This window comes from Onthophagus taurus, chromosome 6, assembly GCF_036711975.1.
Source record: "Onthophagus taurus isolate NC chromosome 6, IU_Otau_3.0, whole genome shotgun sequence".
Lineage (NCBI taxonomy): Eukaryota > Metazoa > Arthropoda > Insecta > Coleoptera > Scarabaeidae > Onthophagus > Onthophagus taurus.
Window position 1 is genome coordinate 9663397 of NC_091971.1, and position 18928 is coordinate 9682324.

The 18928-nt window shown below is 33.3% G+C and overlaps 2 protein-coding genes across 11 annotated transcripts in view; one reads left to right on the forward strand and one right to left on the reverse strand.

Annotated features, from left to right (window-relative positions):
• The window catches only part of LOC111427807 (miles to go), a 42995-nt gene extending 33845 nt beyond the window's left edge, over window positions 1-9150 (forward strand). For 8 of the 9 annotated variants that reach the window (XM_023063117.2, XM_023063116.2, XM_023063118.2 and 5 more), the window contains 5 exons: window positions 3858-4322; window positions 4878-5677; window positions 5740-6644; window positions 6701-7488; window positions 7541-9150. In XM_023063117.2, the coding sequence (XP_022918885.1) occupies window positions 3858-4322; window positions 4878-5677; window positions 5740-6644; window positions 6701-7488; window positions 7541-7885 (3303 nt within the window). In that variant the 3' untranslated portion in view covers window positions 7886-9150. Of the gene's footprint in view, window positions 1-2759; window positions 2902-3857; window positions 4323-4877; window positions 5678-5739; window positions 6645-6700; window positions 7489-7540 lie in introns of those variants that run through there. The other variant, XM_023063122.2, reaches the window with a different exon arrangement.
• A 21-nt stretch (window positions 9151-9171) lies between these two features.
• Window positions 9172-18911, reverse strand: LOC111427806 (eyes shut). 2 transcript variants are annotated; one of them, XM_023063113.2, is made up of 10 exons: window positions 18786-18911; window positions 14949-15264; window positions 14665-14895; window positions 14439-14552; window positions 13997-14165; window positions 13131-13947; window positions 12409-13073; window positions 11571-12356; window positions 11352-11515; window positions 9172-10774 (listed from the first exon to the last, which is right to left on the reverse strand). In XM_023063113.2, the coding sequence occupies exons 2-10, from the start codon at window positions 15223-15225 to the stop codon at window positions 9465-9467; spliced, it is 4533 nt and encodes a 1510-aa protein (XP_022918881.2). In that variant the 5' UTR covers window positions 15226-15264; window positions 18786-18911; the 3' UTR covers window positions 9172-9464. The 2 variants fall into 2 exon arrangements, with proteins under 2 accessions (XP_022918881.2, XP_022918882.2); XM_023063114.2 differs by lacking the exon at window positions 18786-18911 and having other exon boundaries at window positions 14949-15768.
• Between the last annotated feature and the right edge of the window lie 17 nt (window positions 18912-18928).

Sequence of the window (18928 nt, forward strand, 5' to 3'; positions counted from 1 at the left end):
CGGATAATTAAAGTTCTAAAATTTTTAATTAAAATGAAACTTGAGGTGTTTTTCTCCTTTTGACTTACAATAAACTCTAGGTTAGCGTCTTTGGTGAAATTCCTCAACCGTGGTTGATGACAGATTATATTATACAAACTCCTTTACATATACAAACTTTCTTTTTACCACAAACAACTCCTGAAAAGTTTTTTTGCGATTCTATCGAAATATCGAAATGTTAAAAAAATTACTTTCAAACACCCACAGCATCAACACTAAAATAAAAATGCTTAAATATGTATTGACTATTAGAATATTTAAATCTTCACCATGAAGCAGCCCTCTACGTCCATTGTTGGATATAGGCCTCCCCTATTCTGTTCCATTCCATTCTATTTTGTGCTGTCTGAATCCAATTGTTGATCATTCTCTTGCCGTCTGCATTTTTGTAGATGTTATAAATAAGTTTGGTGTATCACAATCGACTCTGTCTTCTTGAACTGCTTGCAAAATTGCCATCAACTCGATAAACACAGAATTACTAATAAGTAAACATTACAATAATTATGAAAACGTTAAAATTATCTTCTGTTGTTACGCAAATGAAACACAAAAAACTATACAACAACTACAAAAAAAGCCTAAATAACTTGTACTAAATAAATTAAACTAAAAAATCTTACATAACCTCACTAAACAATGACTTTTGTCATAAAGACGTTTCGGGTTTCATGCGAATATAGTCGTAATTTAGAATAAAGGCGGGAAAATGCTTAATTTTGAAATTGTAGTTGATTGTGGACAACTTTTTTCACATTTTTGTTGTATTCAATAAATTACATTTATTAAAACGAAACCAAAATGTCTATAAAACTGCAAAATTGATACTTTTAGAGATGATTTTTGAAAACGACACTAAACGTGTAATACATATTTATGGTAATAGATGGCAACATTTTACGATCAAATTGAGTCATAAAAATGTAGTTTGGCAATAACTTTATTAATATAAACATACAAAATCTTTATGTTTGATTTAAATTAAAATGTAACTTCAAATATACCATTAAATAAATTATTTAGGTTGGTATTACTTGATATATTGCAGATTTAATATTGAAAGTTCCTCATCGAACAGTTTGAAACGGTGAAATTGATATTACTGCGTTGAAATTACTAAGAAGCGCTTATTAATTTCAAAGCCGATGTTAAAGTTGTTTATATACCATTTCTGTGTGAACTGCGATATTAAAAATGAAATTCATATAAAATGGAAACGTTCGAATTGACAGCTCTTTTAAACATAATTTAATTTGGGCATCTTTATTGTGTTTCAAAAAAAATTTAATATTCATTTTATATAATATATTGCGGTTATAAAGTCTTTCTTTAATATTTTCGTTGATATCTAAAATATTATCTTTTATAAGAAATTTTTGTTTTGAGTTATGAGATGAACTGTCAAAGTAATAAGGTTATGTATAAACGTCAGTAACTTATGAAATACATCCTAAACGTGTAATAACGATAAAACAGGATATGTTGTCTTATAACAACTGTTATTAATCAATACAAAGCTGCTCGAACATAATATGATGTTTTTGGCGACGAAACAGAGAAAATATAACGGAAAAAGGGATTTTAAAAAGGCATTTCAAGAACGTGTCCATCCACGAACTGTCAAAATGATAGTAACTGTCAACATTGCAACAAGAAATTACATTTTTAGGACAAACAAGGATTAATAAATACTTCTGAACTTTATTCGTTTTGGGAGTGGTACTATTATTAATACAAACCTTATATATATTTTAGAGACCACTATATCGACATTTGAAGAGGAGTATTGAATGGACTTGGACATCATTGAAAAGATCAAATTTATATGTATAAAATACAGCAGTAGTTCAGTACTATCCAAATTTACCACGTGCTCGCAGTAATGCATTAGAAATAGGAGCTGGGGCGATATTATACCATGTAATGGATACAAGCCATTCACTACATCCAGTGGCATATTTGCCTAAAATGCTTTTATAAACCATTGTAAATAATGTGTAATGAAAGCTGAAAGTGCACAAAAACGGCTAGTAATCATCTTTAAGATGGGCGATATTATTAAATAGTTAGATTATAAGATAAATCGTTAGGCGTTATCGCAATTATCAAGATACTCAACATATAACAACTTATGTAAAAGAACTTATAGTATACAGATTAAGTTCTAAAATGATATGTATTGATACAGTAGGTAACACACATTGTTAAAGACTGCAGGCAAACTACAATAACTGTTACTACTTTATTGAGTCCGTTTCAAGAGAAATGTTTACAATAACAATAAAAACACGCCTTAAACATATAATAACAAATCAAACAATAAAACAGTATATTTGTGCTATAACAAGTGTCATAATCAACACAGTAATCCACCCATAATACCACAATAAAAGCGGATCTAATTAACCTTTAAACTTTCTTCTTGGATATCGAAATCAATTTTAGTGATAAACGTTCCAAAAATACACTCGGACATTTCAAACTAAAAAAAAAACCTGACGAAAAAGGCTTGACATTCAATAAACACCAGATTGCCCGGTTCTTATCGTTTTTGGAATTCGCTGTATTGGTCGAACGTTTTGTTGTCACAATACGACTGTAACACCGCCCGCGGCTAAACCCACAACTTGAGATAAGAGAGTCGTTTCGTTGGCGCTTTTTCGTTGACGTTGCGATCGTCCACATCGATATTTCCGTCGCATATGTTTATTGTGTTCGGTGAACGAGAATCTGGTATTTCCTTATAGTTAATCGATTCATTTTTATAAAAGAGTAGTTGTAGTAATGTCGTCTGAAAATGAAGAAGAAAATAAGACTCCAAAAGTTGTGATTAAAGTTAGTTTGGAAGCACACCCAATGGTAAAAGTTTTGTTTATAAATGTTTTCTTTTTTAAATTATTTTTCCTTTTTCATATCTATAAATTCAGTAAAACCTTGATTAATACTAGCACTAGAGTTAACACTAGAACTAGAAAAAAATACAATCTAATGATGAATAACAATTAAAATTAGAACTGTCCTTGATTTATATATCATATACACAATTCGGGGAACACCCGAGTTTATCTATAAACTGTATTGTTGGGTTAATTTTGTTCCACACTGTTTGATTTAAAATAATGCTTATATTCATCGGAATTAATGGCATAACCTCGCGTAGGATGTCTTTTAAATATTGTAATCGATGCGATATGCTTTTATGTGTTTTTTTATGGTTGTCGTTTTTGGGTCACTGTTCGCAAGGCATTAAAAACATCAGCTGATATTAAAACAGCCATAAAATTCGCCATTCTTTAAAAGTTATAACATAACGTAGAGAATGTCTCTTTCTATTCAAAGAATCTTAAATACAACATTGTTACCGATTTTGAATGTACTGTTATTGCAAAACCGGTGTTTATAAAATTTTGTTACATTGTTATATTCACACGTCCAATATGTTTACAAACTTTATTGGTTTTCTTGTTCTTGAAACGACTTTGAAACGTTTTGGATAAAAAGATATTTTAAAATTAATTTTATAAAAATAACCCGCTATGGTAATGTGTCTATTTTAAGATGAAAACATGACTGTCAAGGTTAAATCAAGATTTTTTTTTAAATAGCCTCTAGGTATTTAAAAAAAAAACAATTTTTAATTTTTTTAATTAAAAATCTTATTTATAATTGTATACTGCGTACTTCTGAAGCCTATATTTATTATCCTTGCTTGACCGGTTTCGGTTTAATAAATACTAGTCATCAGGAGTGCTACATTAAGAACAAAAAAAAGATTATTGAGTAACAAATAAAATTAATTATATAATTTTTTATAGGGTACAGCACCACCAAATGGTACGAATCAAGGTCCACAACCGTTAATGTACCCTCACCATCACGGGGTACACTTTCCACCACCTCACTTTCACTCAAACATCCCCCCCGGGCATTTACCCCACGGTCCTGCCAACGCCCCGAACGCCGGGCACTCGCCGCCGCCGAGCCACGCCTATTATAAGGACGAAAGGACACATCGGCAACATAATAAGCTCAGGAAAAAATTGCATGACAAGCAACAGAAGGGTGGTATCGTCACGGGTGGTGGTAATGGGGATGCCGGTGGCCCTAATAGTCTCTCTCCCATGAAAGATTTGGTGAACGGTCTCACCAGATCCCACAAAGAAAAAGGAATGAACAGTGTTGGTACATCTGAAGATGGCGAAGAAAGTAGTAGCGTTCAAGATGAAGAAGATTCAATACATATTATTACCGATATTTTATCGTCAGTACAAGCACCGAAGGTAAATGAAAATAAAGTACAAATAATCTTATGAAATCTCGATAATTTTTTATAACATTTGTCCCTCGGATATTACTACAACATAAATTGTGCAAGAAATGCGTTTTGAAATGTTACAATTTAACCTATTGTAACTTACTGTCCAATTATCTACGTTACTAATTGGTTTTAATAAACTCGATCTGGGACGACGGACGTCGGTGTTGTTGCCTTTTACTTGACGACGGCCTTTCGCTTGCGCAATCGAAGGCGGTGGCGGCGACGGACGTCGTCTTTCGGTTCGTTCACCGGGCGTCGTTTCGAAATCGACGACGATTTCACCAGACGGCGCTCCGATACGTATCTTATACACTGTTTTGTGTTCTCACGTCGGCGTGTTCTCTCGCGGGAAGATTCTGCTCGCAATCTCTTTACCGACCTCGTCGCTTGCGAAACGCAGCCTTCCCACGGGAAAAATTTTAAATCAAGATGATTGCTTTTGATTTAAATCTTAACAACAAACACTTTAAATTTAAATACACATTTATGATTATATAGATATTTTTATTATTTTTAGGTATCAGAATTGACGTCTCGAAGTGCCTTATTACAATGGGCACCGCCGTTACGCCTTTCGGAGGCGTCTAGTAACGATAGCCATGAACAAGAACTGAACGAAGAAGATTTACGTTACGAAGTCCTTTTAAGTAGCGATAAAAGCAAAGAGCAAATGAAATACAAGTCAATTTACAGTGGTGATTCTCTTTCGTGTCGCATCCAAGATCTGAAACCTGGCCAAGAGTACTCGGTATGCTTACAGGTGCACCTTGAAGAATTGCAAGGTTCCGCGACGGAACCCATCAAGTTTACGACACCACCGTGCGAACCTGATCAGCCGCAACCTCCGAAGTTAGTGTCGCGTTCAAAGAATAGTTTACAATTAAGGTGGAATCATGTTAACGAAAACGGATCGCAGATTATCCATTATATTTTGGAATACGATGAGGGTAAAAATGGGGAGTTTATTGAGATTCATAAAAGTAAAGGAAAACATCATAATCATCATCTCCAAAAGTTGCAACCATCGACGAGTTATAAATTTAGGTTGGCGGTTTTGAATGAAATTGGTAAGAGTCTTTATTCGGACGTTGTAGCTTATACAACGGCAGAAAATGCGCCATCGCAACCCGCACCTCCCACATTAAAAGACTCGACTGAAAGCACTTTGCATTTACAATGGCAGAAAAGGCCTGAAGATCACAACTTTGTCTTACAAATTAACGAACAGAAATATGGATTTTTAACTGTTTATAATGGAACGGATTCTGAATATGTTTGTAATAATAAATTAAGAAGGTTTAGTGATTATGTTTTTAGGTAAACTAATAAATTTTGTTTCTTATAACCCCATGTTTATTTATTTTTATTTTATTTATTAGATTACGTTCTAAAAATGAAGGTGGTGATTCTCCGTGGTCATCTGAAGTTACATTCCGAACTCTGCCTGATAGGCCTTCAAAACCAATTAAACCGGCAGTGAAAGGTCGAATCCATGCGCATTGTTTCCGACTTAAATGGGAACCAGTTTCGGATACGGGTGGCGCCGAGGTTACCGAATACATCTTGGAATTAAACTCTGGCAGCGGATATCGAAGGGTCTACACTGGAATAGAAACGGAAGCAATTTGCGATAATTTAGCACCTGGAACAACATACCAACTCAGAGTATGTTGCAAAAGCATAGGTGGGCACAGTGATTATTCGGATCCATGCACGGTCACAACCGAAGCGATCACTCCATCGATTTGCCAAGGTCTTAAATTGGTTGGAAAACCTCGAGCTACAAGCTTAGGATTGAGATGGAATGAACCGGATTATTACGGTGGCGCACCAATCTTAGAATACGAAGTCTTCACCATCAATTCAGACTCTAGTCCGAACCTAGTCTGCAAAACGAAGGAGTGCGAAATTGTTGTAACAGATCTGAGGCCTGGTACTGAATATACTTTTAGTGTCAGGGCAGTAAATAGAGTTGGCCCTGGTCCGTTTTCGGAATATACAAATATATGTAGTGGGGCAGCACCTCCAAATTGGCCTGAAAATGTTGTAGTCATCAGCGAATCACCAAAACATGTTATTGTGTCTTGGAGCGAACCTAGAGATAATGGGGCGACTATTAAAGAATACAAATTAGAAATGAGTCCAGGTTTATCAAAATCCCCCATGCAATCATGTAGCAGTGAATCAAAAGAGTCTTTAACTGGTAGAGATTTACGAAATATACCTAACGATGATCAATTCCAAATGGTTTATCAAGGACCCGCCTTGAGCAGTGATATCAAAAGTAAGTTTAAAAAAAAATTTTTAATAATTTAAATCTTATAATAAATTTAATTTTAGATTTAACACCGTCCACAATATACTTTTTCCGCGTACAAGCGTGTAACAGCGCAGGATGTAGTCCTTTCTGTCCAATTGTAGAAGCTAAAACTCCCCCTGCGCCACCTTCCCTAATTTCAACACCAAAATCAATGGTAACCCCGACAAGCATTCACTTGTGTTGGCAAGAACCCGAATGTTACGGATGTCCCGTTATTTATTATAACATCGAATTAGGCGAGCAAAGTTACAGAACGGAAGGATCCGAATCCGAATTTACCATTGAAGATCTAACGCCTAATACAGTGTACAAAGTAAAATTGCAAGCAATTAGTTCCGTGGGTATAGGTCCATTTACGACCGTGAAATTAATGACCGCGCGATTGCCGCCAAGCCCACCAAAACTTGAATGCATTGGGACTAGTTACAATTACCTGAAATTGAAATGGGGCGATGGAAAGAATCAAGATTATACGACGTATTATTTAGAAATGGCTAATAATAGAACGAACGAGTTTCAGAGGATATTTAAAGGAACTTCTCTTACCTTCAAGGTTACTAAATTACAAGAAATTACCATATATCGGTTTAGAATAAGTGCTAAAAACGATGCTGGAAAAGGAGAGTTTTCTGATGTTTATGAATTTAAAACCATCATTGCCCCACCTGCTGCTGTTCGAACACCGAAAGTTATTGAAGTTGAACAAAGACAATGCGTCTTGGAATGGAATGTTTCGAAAAATAATACGAACGATAAAATTATTTATATTGTGCAGCTCACCAAATTAAGAGAGCAAGATTATAAAGAAGTAAGTTGTAACTTTATTTTTTAATATGATGTTATTATTTATTACTTTATAGGTATATAGAGGTTCAGAAATAACCTGTACTTTAGATCATTTAGATCCTGGTACAGATTACAGCGTTCGCGTTCTTCCGGTTCGTATGACGTCAACCGGGGAATTACTTGGTCCTCATTCATCCGACGCTACGTTTAAAACGGTAGCAATCGAACCGTTGGTATCTTCAAGGTCTCAGTCGTCCACAGGCGGAAGTCCGTTGCATACCAGACATAAAGCACACACCACGTGGCCGTACGTTAACTTTAAAACCATAACAAAACAACAAAAGGTGTTCCTTATGGCGGTATTGGTAACCATATTCAGCATTTTGGTCTCTATGGTTATCGGTAAGATGGCGATCTGAAGAGAAAACGCGCTCTCTTGGTGCAATTAATTATATATCTTTTCTCTCTCTATCTCACATACACACGCAGAAAAAAAAACACACTCTCTATTATCCTATTCAATTACATTTAGGTCATAAATTTACTATATTATCGTAAAAGTAATCGATGAAAACAAAAATGAATTAAAAAAAAGAACAAAAATTTATTAAAAAATAAAAATTAAGTGAAAGAAGAAAGAAATAGTGAAAACGTTTAAGAAAAGTATATTATTTTTATTGCGTTTTTTTTAATAGCGGGGGATTTTTTTTTGGTTTTTGATAATGGAAAGAGATAAAGAAGAAAATGAAACGAAAAAGGAGAAAGAACGCTCCCTTGTCTTAAGTATTATTATTAAACAGGGCTTACTATTATATATATATATATATAAATATATTTTATCAATATATAAAAATTTATATATATTATACGAAATGAATATAACGTTTATATACATATATATGCCTTCATCGCGAATCTTTAATTCGTAAATATATTGTATATGTATATAGACGATTATATTAGAGGACCAAAGCGCTTTGTTTTGGTATTTTTATATGTGGTTTTCCGTACTCTGTTTTCTCGGTGCTAAGTGATGTGATGCGGCGCCGTGGCCCCTCCAAACCATATGGGGGAACGAGCGCTGTTTGCTAATATGATAATATTGTATTTTTGTTATTCCAGTCAGATGTATATTAAATATTAAACGAAAAAAAAAATTAAATAATAAAAAAAAACATATATCTTATATGTGGTTGATGGTTAAATTATTATGTTATATAAAATAAATGAATTTTACTATTATCTAATTGAGATGTAAGTGGCTGGATTTGTATTTGTACCTAGATAATTAAAACAAAAATTATTACTGTTCCATGTATGCGAAAAAAAATCTATTTACTATTTAAAAAAAAAAATGTAAACAAATTGATAAATTAACGCAATTATTAATTGATAAGGAATTGATATGTTTATATGTATACACAGATATGGGAATTAATTAAAATGGGCGAGTATATATAAAAAGATAATGTTATTATAAACGCATATATGAGGATCTGTATAACTATGGTGTTAAAAGTGTAGTTATAACGATGCAATCTAATCAACTTCATTAATTTTTATTATTCAGTTGGATATAGTGGGAAATTGTATTTCGTGCTCATGCACAAAATTCAAACAGAGATATATTAATATATAGGTATATATACACATATATAAATATAAATAAATGAATTATATTTTATGTACTACAACAAAGTTTCTTATTTCAACCATCTTTATTTTTCCAATAACATCAAATTTTTTAATTATTTTAAAAAGAAATTTATTATCTTAACAGAAATATTACATAAAACAATTTTTGTACTTGTCACACTCTTCTACATAATTAACAAAGAAAAAGACTTTTTTAACAAAAATTAATTGTGCTAACATCTAATATTGTGGAATACCAATAATCCAGGAATCCAGTAAAGTCTCGAATTATCGGAAGTCTACTTATTTTGACTAGATACATTAAATGGCAGTGTTTTTGATTTACTTAAATTAGACTAGAAATCATACCAAGTTGCACATCTCAATATTTTCACCCTTATATTTACTGAAATCTTTAATATTAACATCTTTCCCATATCCAAATTCAATGATACACCCTTCAAAATAATTCGCAAATATCCCCTGATATTTTTGTGATATTTCTTTTGGTAATCCGCCTAAATAAAAAACTTTATCGTCTACATTCAAGGTACCATTGTAATGCTCAATTTCTATATTAATTTCTTTTTGGTCTAATTTTAAAACAAAAGGTTCAAAATTTACTTCCAAACTGTGCCACAATCCATCCGATATTTTTGGGAAATCCAAAACTTGTAAGATTTCGTCGTAATTTCCGATGGAATACACTATTTTTAAGTGACCATTTTCAATTCCAATTCCTAAATAACTTTGCGATTTTTCCGTCCATAAAATTAATCCGTTTTGAGAAACAGTCGTAAAATTTAAATAAAAATTTGTGCTAAACGAATTTAGGTCCCTTTTTTTATCTAACCCTTTACTGATTATAATATAACTGTTTTTTGAGAACATCGGGGTTTTAACTGAGATTGTGGTTTCGCAAAACGCGCCTGAGTAACCAATTGTACAAGCGCATCTATTTTCAAGGCATTTTCCGTTATTCTCACAATGTTTTTCTTCGCATGATGGTATCTCTTCACATTTTTCTCCGTAATATGGATCAGGACAAGAACAATGTGGATTTAAATTAGGATCTAACCAACAAGATCCATTATTTTCGCAATAATCTCCTCCGCATGGAGTTCCATCGCAATCAACAATATTTCTTGAAGATTTTATGGTTGTTGAAGTTAACGGAATTCGTTGGGAATTTATAAAAAAGTTTCTGATACATCCCATAAACGGAATTGGATACGAAATCGTCGCTTCATTAGGAAGTATTGATAAGTCTGGAAGTCCACCCAAATAAATCGTCTCCCCAGACAAATTTAATAGATCCCCATTATTTAAGATAGCCGTTGTTACAATTCCATCAACGAATAAATACGTTTTTCTCCCATACATTCCTACATTTATTTTATGCCAATTTCCCAGAACTAAGAGTTTATTACTTCGCAACGAAATTAAATCGCTCGTTAAGATTCGATGTCGACTCGGTAATAAACGAATCTCCAAGACACTACCATGAAGAAAAATCGAAATAAAATCTCTTTTCCCAATAAATAAAACTAATCCACGATCACTTAACGGTCTCAATTCAAAATCAATATTGAATTTAATCAATTCGAAAACAACTGGATCTAACGTTAAATAAGATCTTATTCCGGAGAATCCAACATCGCTGATTATTGTTTCTAATTGAATAAAAGAAATAAATTAATAAAATACAATAAAATCTCGATATAACGGACCTTGTTAGTTCTAGTTTTACACTCACACTGTCACTAGAACTAATACTGTGACTAGAACTAACACTAGACCTAGAACTAGAATCATTCGGGTTTAGCCGTCTTATATTACTTCTAGTTTTACTCTAACATTGTCACTAGAACTAACTCTAGACCGAGAACTAGAATCATTCGGGTTTAGCCGCACGTCTCTCAAGACGGCTAAACCCGATTGATTCTAGTTCTAGTGTTAGTTCTAATTTTACATTAACACTGTCACTAGAACTGACATTAGACCTAGAACTAGAATCTTTCGGGTTCAGCCGCACGTCGCTCAAGACGGCTAAACCTGAATGATTCTACTCCCAGGTCTAGTATTAGTTCTAGTTTTACACTAACACTGTCACTAGAACTAGAAACACTCAGATTTAGCCGTTTTCAGAGACGTAGGCCTAAACCCGAATGTCTTTTGGCTATAACGGATACTCCCTTCCCCGTATTAATCCGTTATATCGAAATTCTACTATAATTATATTAAACTAACCATTTTGACAAAATTTTCCTGTTCTTCCTAAAGGACAATCACATTCATACTCTGCAATTAAAGGTACGCAACTTGATTCCATCCAACAATTCGATCTTAACGTGTTACATGGATTATATTTTGTCGAGCACATTGGCCCGAAAAAACTATCTTGGCACAAACACCTAAAATTAAAATTTAAAATAAATCATTTCTTCTCATTTAATTTTTAAATTTTACGTAAATGTTCCTCCATGATATAAACAAGCCCCACCATTCTGACAAATCTTCTCATAACACTCAGTAGTCCCACATTGCCCCAAAGCCCTTCCAAACGCATACTTAGATTCAGCTAATGGAATAACAAAACCCCCCGATTTAAATTCAACGTCGTAAATGCACCCAGCGAATCCTGAATGAAGTGGTAAATCGTGAGGAAGCGATGTGAAATTTTTCGAATCATGTCCGCCTAAGTATAGAATTGGAACAACGTCGAGTTGGACTAAATTTCCGGGTGATCTTCCGGTGATATTTCCAAGATTTTCAACGAACAACCAAGCTCGTCTTCCAATTCGCCCAATATGGATTAAATGCGACCCCATTTCCGCGTTGATCGGTTTTGATGTGAAAATTCTTCTTGGACCAGAACCCAAATTCCACGTTAACATAATATAACCTTTAACAAAACTCACCGCCATATGATCCGAATGGAAATTGTGTTGACCTCTTTGCCCAAGAAACATTAAAATCGAGATTTGGTCCATTGTGGCTGGCGAAAAACGAAATTTTATTTCTAATTTGTTAGAAACCGTCGTTGGGAGAGGGTAAGCGATAAACGAAGAATATCCGTAGATTGAAGATGAAAAGTAGGGTTTTGTAATTTCTAAATCGCTTTCGCAAAAATGTCCGTGTTTTCCAAACGGGCATAAACAAATATAACCACTTCCTGTGAATGGTAAACATGTTGCTCCATATTGACAAGGATTATTATCGCAGATTGATGTTTCACACATTTTTCCAACGAATCTTTAAAAATGTTTTTTGTTAAATAAAAAAAAAATTACTTTAGAGATTTTACCCATTTTTGCAATGACAATACCAATCTTCCCCTTTAGCTGAGCAACTAGCACCATTTCCACACGGATTTGATAAACAAGCAAGTGAGGAACATTCAGTAACTCCAACTCCATCATCTGCGTCTTTAAAAATTAACATTTCTTTCCCAGAAATTTCCAATTTTCTTATACACCCAATAAATCCTTCATAACCGAACCCATCGATTTGGGAATTTTCAGGGATCCCTCCGAAATGTACCAATAAATTTTTCTTCGCAAAAGGATCCATTAAAGCAATTTGATCTCCACTCATAATTAATGTATCGTTAATGTTAATAAAAGCTTCACAATGTTTATTATCTTTACTGAATTTTAATTCAGTTTTAATATCCATGTCATATCCGTTATTAACCGGGACTTCAACTTCGCTTAAAAGCATCGTTTGGAACCCACAAGAAAATTTAAATTTTAAATGACCCTCTTCTAAGTAAAGTGCGATATAAGAATTTTCTATATTGGTGTAAAAAATTAATCCTGATGTAGCTAGCGTTTTAACCTTGAATGAAATCGAAGCTTGGGATTGATTGAATAATCGGTGAGTCAGAAATGATTTTCCATTAAACGCCGCGTTACGTATACCAAGGTGTTTTTCACATAATAATCCATCTGTATCAAAAGGACAAACGCACTAAAAGATTTAAAAAAGTTATAAAAATGTTGCTAAAATTTAAATAAAATTGATTACTTTATAACCATCCATAACAAAAGTACAAGTTCCACCGTTTAAACATTTATTTTCACTTTTTGTACAATCTAAAAATGGTTTAAACGTAGTGGTTATTTCGTGACCAATTGTTGTTATTTCTGTCTCAGATAAACCGCTTTCAGTTACATAACTTGGTTCGTCAGTTAAAAACGTCGACAATAAAAATGTCGATGTTTTTCCGTATGAAGTTGTTTCAACTAAATCAGTTACTGTTACACGTCCTGGAAAAGTTGAAAAAACGGTCGACGTAATTGGAACAAATTCGCTACTGGTTTCTTCGTGGTCACCAATCGACGTCATCCCATCTTTACCCGTCGTCGTCGTATCTAATTGAAAATAAGTCGTATCAGTTTCAGTCACATTTAAAATAGTCGTTATCTCAGTTGAAAATAGCTTAGTAGTCGATCTTTCAGTTAGAGTTGAGGTTGTATTAGAAATCGTTGATAAAGAAATAGGCGTTTCTGTTGGAATCGAAGTAATAAACGTTGATTCCGTCGAAAAAGTAGAAAACGTTGATTCAGAAGATGATTTTGTTGAAGATTCGGTTTGAGTAAAATTCGTTAAATCTATAAGATTAGTTGTTGAATTTGGCATCTCAGTAAAAACCGTTGAAGTCGTCGTAAATGTAATAGGAATCTCTGTTGTTGTAAAATCTATTATCGTTGGTCTTATATAAGTGCAATCTAATGAGTTGTCTTCTAAGATAAGACACTCGCAGTATAAACCAGTTAGTTTTGGCGGACAAGAACACGTAAATGTATCTATACCATCAATACAACTTCCACCATTCATACATCTAAAAAAAAATAAACATAATAAATGCAGAATCGTTAAATAAGTGTTACCTTGGTCCTAATTGGCACTCATCATATTGATATTGACACCACTCCCCATGAAAATCAGGCACGCAATAACACATTGGATGCCCGGCTTCCATAAGACATAAAGCATCATTCCTGCAAGGATTGTCTTCGCAAACCATGATAACATCATCACAATTCCTCCCAGTAAATCCTAATAAAAATAATATAAACAAAAAAAATTTTAAACTAACCAAGTTATTCATCGTTGAAAATCTAAACTTTACTGATGATTCGTTTTTTTTTGGTGAAAACTAGAAATGTTATGACACAATTGGAATTGGTGAATTAAATTGTATTGTGATTTTTTTTGGGAAAAGAACCTTCCAATGGAATTACGTAACAACTAATTGAATTAATTGAAATTCAAATTCTATGAAATTGAAGATTCGATTGTGCGTTTACATTTTCTTTTCTTCCTACTTACCAAATGTACAGGCACATGAGTAATCAGCGTGAAGGTCGATGCAAACGGCGCCGTGTTGACATGGTGAAGACATGCATTCATCTATTTCGTGGTCGCATAAAAAGCCATTCCAACCTAAATCCAATTTATATTACCAAAAACTAAGTTATTTCGTGAAACAAAAATACAAACTAATAGTGATTCTAAATAATATTTCTAATTCCTTTTTTTTGCTTCGCTTTGTTACCTGCTGGACATTCACAACTAAAACTTTCTCCAGGTCCTTCAACGCAAACACCGCCATTGGCACATCTCGTTTCATTGGTAGAATCACAAACCGAGATATCAATTTCACAATAAGTACCTAAATATCCTGGTAAACAATTACAAGTGTACCCATTGGTGATATCAAAACAAGTTCCGTTATTTAAACATGGGTTACTTTCGCATTCATTGAAATCTTCTTGGCAAACTTCACCTAAATTTGTTATTTATTAATAAATTTTAGAAAATATTAAAATTAATAATTACCAACAAATCCCGCTGGACATGAACAATTAAAACTTGCGATTCCATCATAGCAAACTCCACCGTTTAGACACGGTGAGGACCAACATTCATCCCAATTCGTTTGGCATTGAACCCCTGTGTATCCATCGATGCAATAACAAGAATACGAAGTGTTAAGGCCGTCCATACAAACTCCATGCATGCAAGGGTTGCTTAAACAAGCAAAACCGGCGTAAACACCCCAATAAATGGTAAATGATGATAAAATGCATAATTTTATGCTACCGATAAACTTCATTCCGCATTCTTATTAAACTGAATATTTTAAAGATGGTATCTATAAAGATAAAGAAAAAATTTTTTGTAAAAAATGCAAATTTATTTTTTATTAGGTCAAAAACTTTCTACGCAAAATCCTTTAATCCTTTCCTTTCTTTGTTCCTCTTTTAAAACAATACGTTATGACATTAGCACACATACTTCAGCAATACTTCTTCTTACAAACGACGTAATTAGGTCGGATATCCGTTCTAATCGCGCTCGCTTAATGGCGTTCGTTCTTTTAAACGAAATATTTCTTTTTCGTTTGCAATGAAATTCAAAGGCCGCTTCGGTTATAAATAATCACGGTCGTTGGTCGCGATAATCGCTTTTGCGTTGCGATTTTCCGCCATCTGTTTATTTAACTGTACTATTCGATTCACTTCGACATTATTCAGGTTAATATCTCTCTACATATAATAAGCTCTTATAACCACGTCGCGGTTCGTAGAGCAAATTTTCCTTTAACGCGAGAAAGAGCATCTGCCTCAATCAAAAGAAAACCCCCGTTAAACGATGCGATTGTTTGCCAACGAAGAACAAAAGAGACAAACTCAAACGCTAATCGACGTTAACTGTTAATGTACACGGCGCGGTAATTAGGGTTTTAAATAAAAGACGTGTTAGTAACACTTTTGGCTTCTCGTGTAGATTTAATTTTGTTTAATGTTTTTAAACAGTTACATTTTTGTTATTAAAGTGGATTTCTTGGTGTCGTTTTAAAAATGTAGAATAAAAACGGAAGTGGGACACAAGAAGGTTTATTACAAATTAGACGGGGTCTTAGAATATATTTTACTTTTAATTAACTTTACGTTCGAGTTGAGTTTCCTGGTTACTGTAAATTGCACGAGTGCATAACGAATTGAAAATAGATAGGATCTTTGATAATTATTGTTAATTGAATGCAATAAGAATAAGGGAATGAGACATTGACAAGAAATAAAAATTAGAATATATATCATGATTTAAAATTTAACAGTAATTTCTATATCTTCCAATATCTTATGACCAATTTTTTCATTTTTGTATAGATACATTCAAAGTGGTTATAATTTGTTGGGTTACGTTGTATAACTTATGATATACTCTTAGAATTCCCTATAACAAAATTTGTATATTAGTTAATAAGAAGTTAATATAGCCGAAACCTGAAATTCGTTTCTTTTGCGCTTGAAGACCTTCTGCTAGGTCTTGTATAACCTATAACCTTTCAATTTGTAAGGTAATCATTTCAGAAATATTTAAATGTTTTTGGCTTTCTGGTTTCAGAACTCCTCCACTTTTTTTATTCCACATCACAGCGTATGATAGTCTTGTAATACTGTTTCTGATACTCTCGTTTAAGATCCACAAATTTTTTTGATTTGTTATTTGCTGAAGAAGACGTTGGAAGGTATTTATGCATATCAAGTATTGCGAGAGTTTCTGCAGAATTACTGTTTTTTGATAGCTTCTATTACTTTGCTTTTCGGCAATAGTAATTAGAGAGATGTAATCTGTAAAATCATTCCTTGGTAATTTACAGCTTTGGAGAAATACCTGATATATTTTAGCCATGACAAGTTCTAGTCTTAAATACTTCGTTTCAGATTTTTCTTGAGTATAATGACAGTAGTGCTCTGGAAAGCTGAAAACATAATCTTTTTCTAAATGATTTTTTTTGTAGAGCAATATCTCCAAATTTATTTGATATGGAGAAAGTGGTTCAAAACATAATTTTCCACACAGCGAATTTATTTTTTTTGTCGAGAAGATTACATATTCAAATATTACTCCTTATAAAGTTACAACTTCGTTATAGTGTCCTGTTACATTTTACAGCTTCTCCTTGTGGCTACATATTGATGACGTGATGATCCAAGTGGTGAAGTATCAGGTTTGTACAACTGAAGCCGAGGTCGCTTGCGGGAGAGGCATTACAATCCATATCCTTTAAAATAAAATGTGATCAAGACAGCGCCTCGGCCGCAAGCGACCTTGGCTTTATTTTCCCAACCGGTGCTGAACTGATGATATGCCAGATTTGAAAATTTGTAACCGAGATCGCTTGCGGGATTACAATCCCGATCCTTTAAGATAAAAAGCGATCAAGGAAATGCCTCAACCCCAAATAACATAACTCTTAACTGATGAGAAACTGGGAAATGCCGTATTTGTATAATTATAACCGAGGTTGCTTACAGCCGAGGCATTATAATCCAAATCTTTTAAGATAAAACGCAATAAAGATAGATTGAGGTTGAAATGGTCTTTTTGAGAAGTAAAGTTGAAAATTTATCCATTTTTCACTTTTTTCAAAGCTAGCTTATCACAATATTTTTATTAACTTGCAATTCCAGTCTTGTGGGAAAAGTTGTATGGTAGGGCAAATATTGCTTATATTTGGGTTTATCTTAAAATGGTTCAGATGGATTCAGAAAAGCAGATCTGTTGAAAAAAACGGATAGGTAGCACAATGTATACGCAGATAGCTAACGTGCGTTTGCATTTTTTAGTTAGCATACATAAAGCCATGCGAACATCAAGCTCTTTTTTACGTATGGTATTTCGCAAGTTTGCAGCTTTCTTGCAGTTTTATCCTTGCTACTTCTCAATTTATCACAAGACTCCTTGTATTTTTCGTTTCTAATTCGCTGGAATAGCTTTTAGGCATTTTTGTTGAGCCAATTAAATTATTGCATTGATATGCCTTTTTTCCTTCGACAATTAAGTTTGCCAAACAGATTACAGATTCAATAATTTCTCTTTCGCCGATAAATCCATACTTTCGCTAACTATACCCTTGTATATGTAATCGTTCATTGCATACTGCACGTTGGAGTCAGCAAGTAAAAGTTTATACGATACCACCATACACAGTGTATTTTTCCTTTACTGTTATCAAAGAAGGTATCAAAAATGTAGTTAATTGATGTCATGGTCTCAGATGTAGAGAGTCTGCAGAGATTGTCTTCTAGATTGTCAATGAGTAAGCTGACCAGGATTACAGAAAATCTTGCGTAGTACATAACTGATCTAATCGTTGTTTATAATTATTATTATCAAAAATGCCAAAATGCAAACCATAAGCCATACTAAGAGACATGACGTACTCTAATGATATACTTACACTGATATGAAGTTTAGAACACTCCGAATTACCTGTATGGCACATTTTTTGGGATTTCCCAAATATTTTCAACTATAAATTTTCTATGAAATAACTATGATACAATCATAATATCCAACATTATAAATCGATAATAACTCAATGTTCAACACTAAACATTTTTGAAATGAAAATGAAATAAAATGTTTTTAATAAAAACAGATTTAAAGTTTTAATCTATTGAATAAATGATACAGATAGGGAAAATTTTATATTTAAAAAAAATATATTCTTTAGGAAAATATTGATCAAATTAACCATTCTATCCCCACCATGCATTAATTAACAACGAATCCTTAAAAAATACTTTCAATATTCTAACTCATTGTATCGAAATAATATTAATTTCCAAAATAAAAATGTAATAAATTTTTTTTTCTACTTACATTTTTTTATTGGCAAAAGTAACCCACTACCTGCACACTTTACACACGTTCTTTTGCCCTTTGAAAAGGAGCCGGTAGGACGCCAATACGTCCCACAGGAAGTGGTACACTTCGGCGTTTCCATAGCTACGCGTAAACAACAA

Excerpts from the sequence above, each read along its gene's own strand:
- LOC111427806 (XM_023063113.2), bottom strand. The coding sequence starts at position 15,225 with ATGAAGTTTATCGGTAGCATAAAATTATGCATTTTATCATCATTTACC. Across the intron at positions 13,074-13,130 it reads TTGTTATGGATGGTTATAAA|TGCGTTTGTCCTTTTGATAC; the intron begins GTAATCAATTTT and ends TAAATCTTTTAG. Across the intron at positions 12,357-12,408 it reads TATTGTCATTGCAAAAATGG|ATTCGTTGGAAAAATGTGTG; the intron begins GTAAAATCTCTA and ends ACATTTTTAAAG.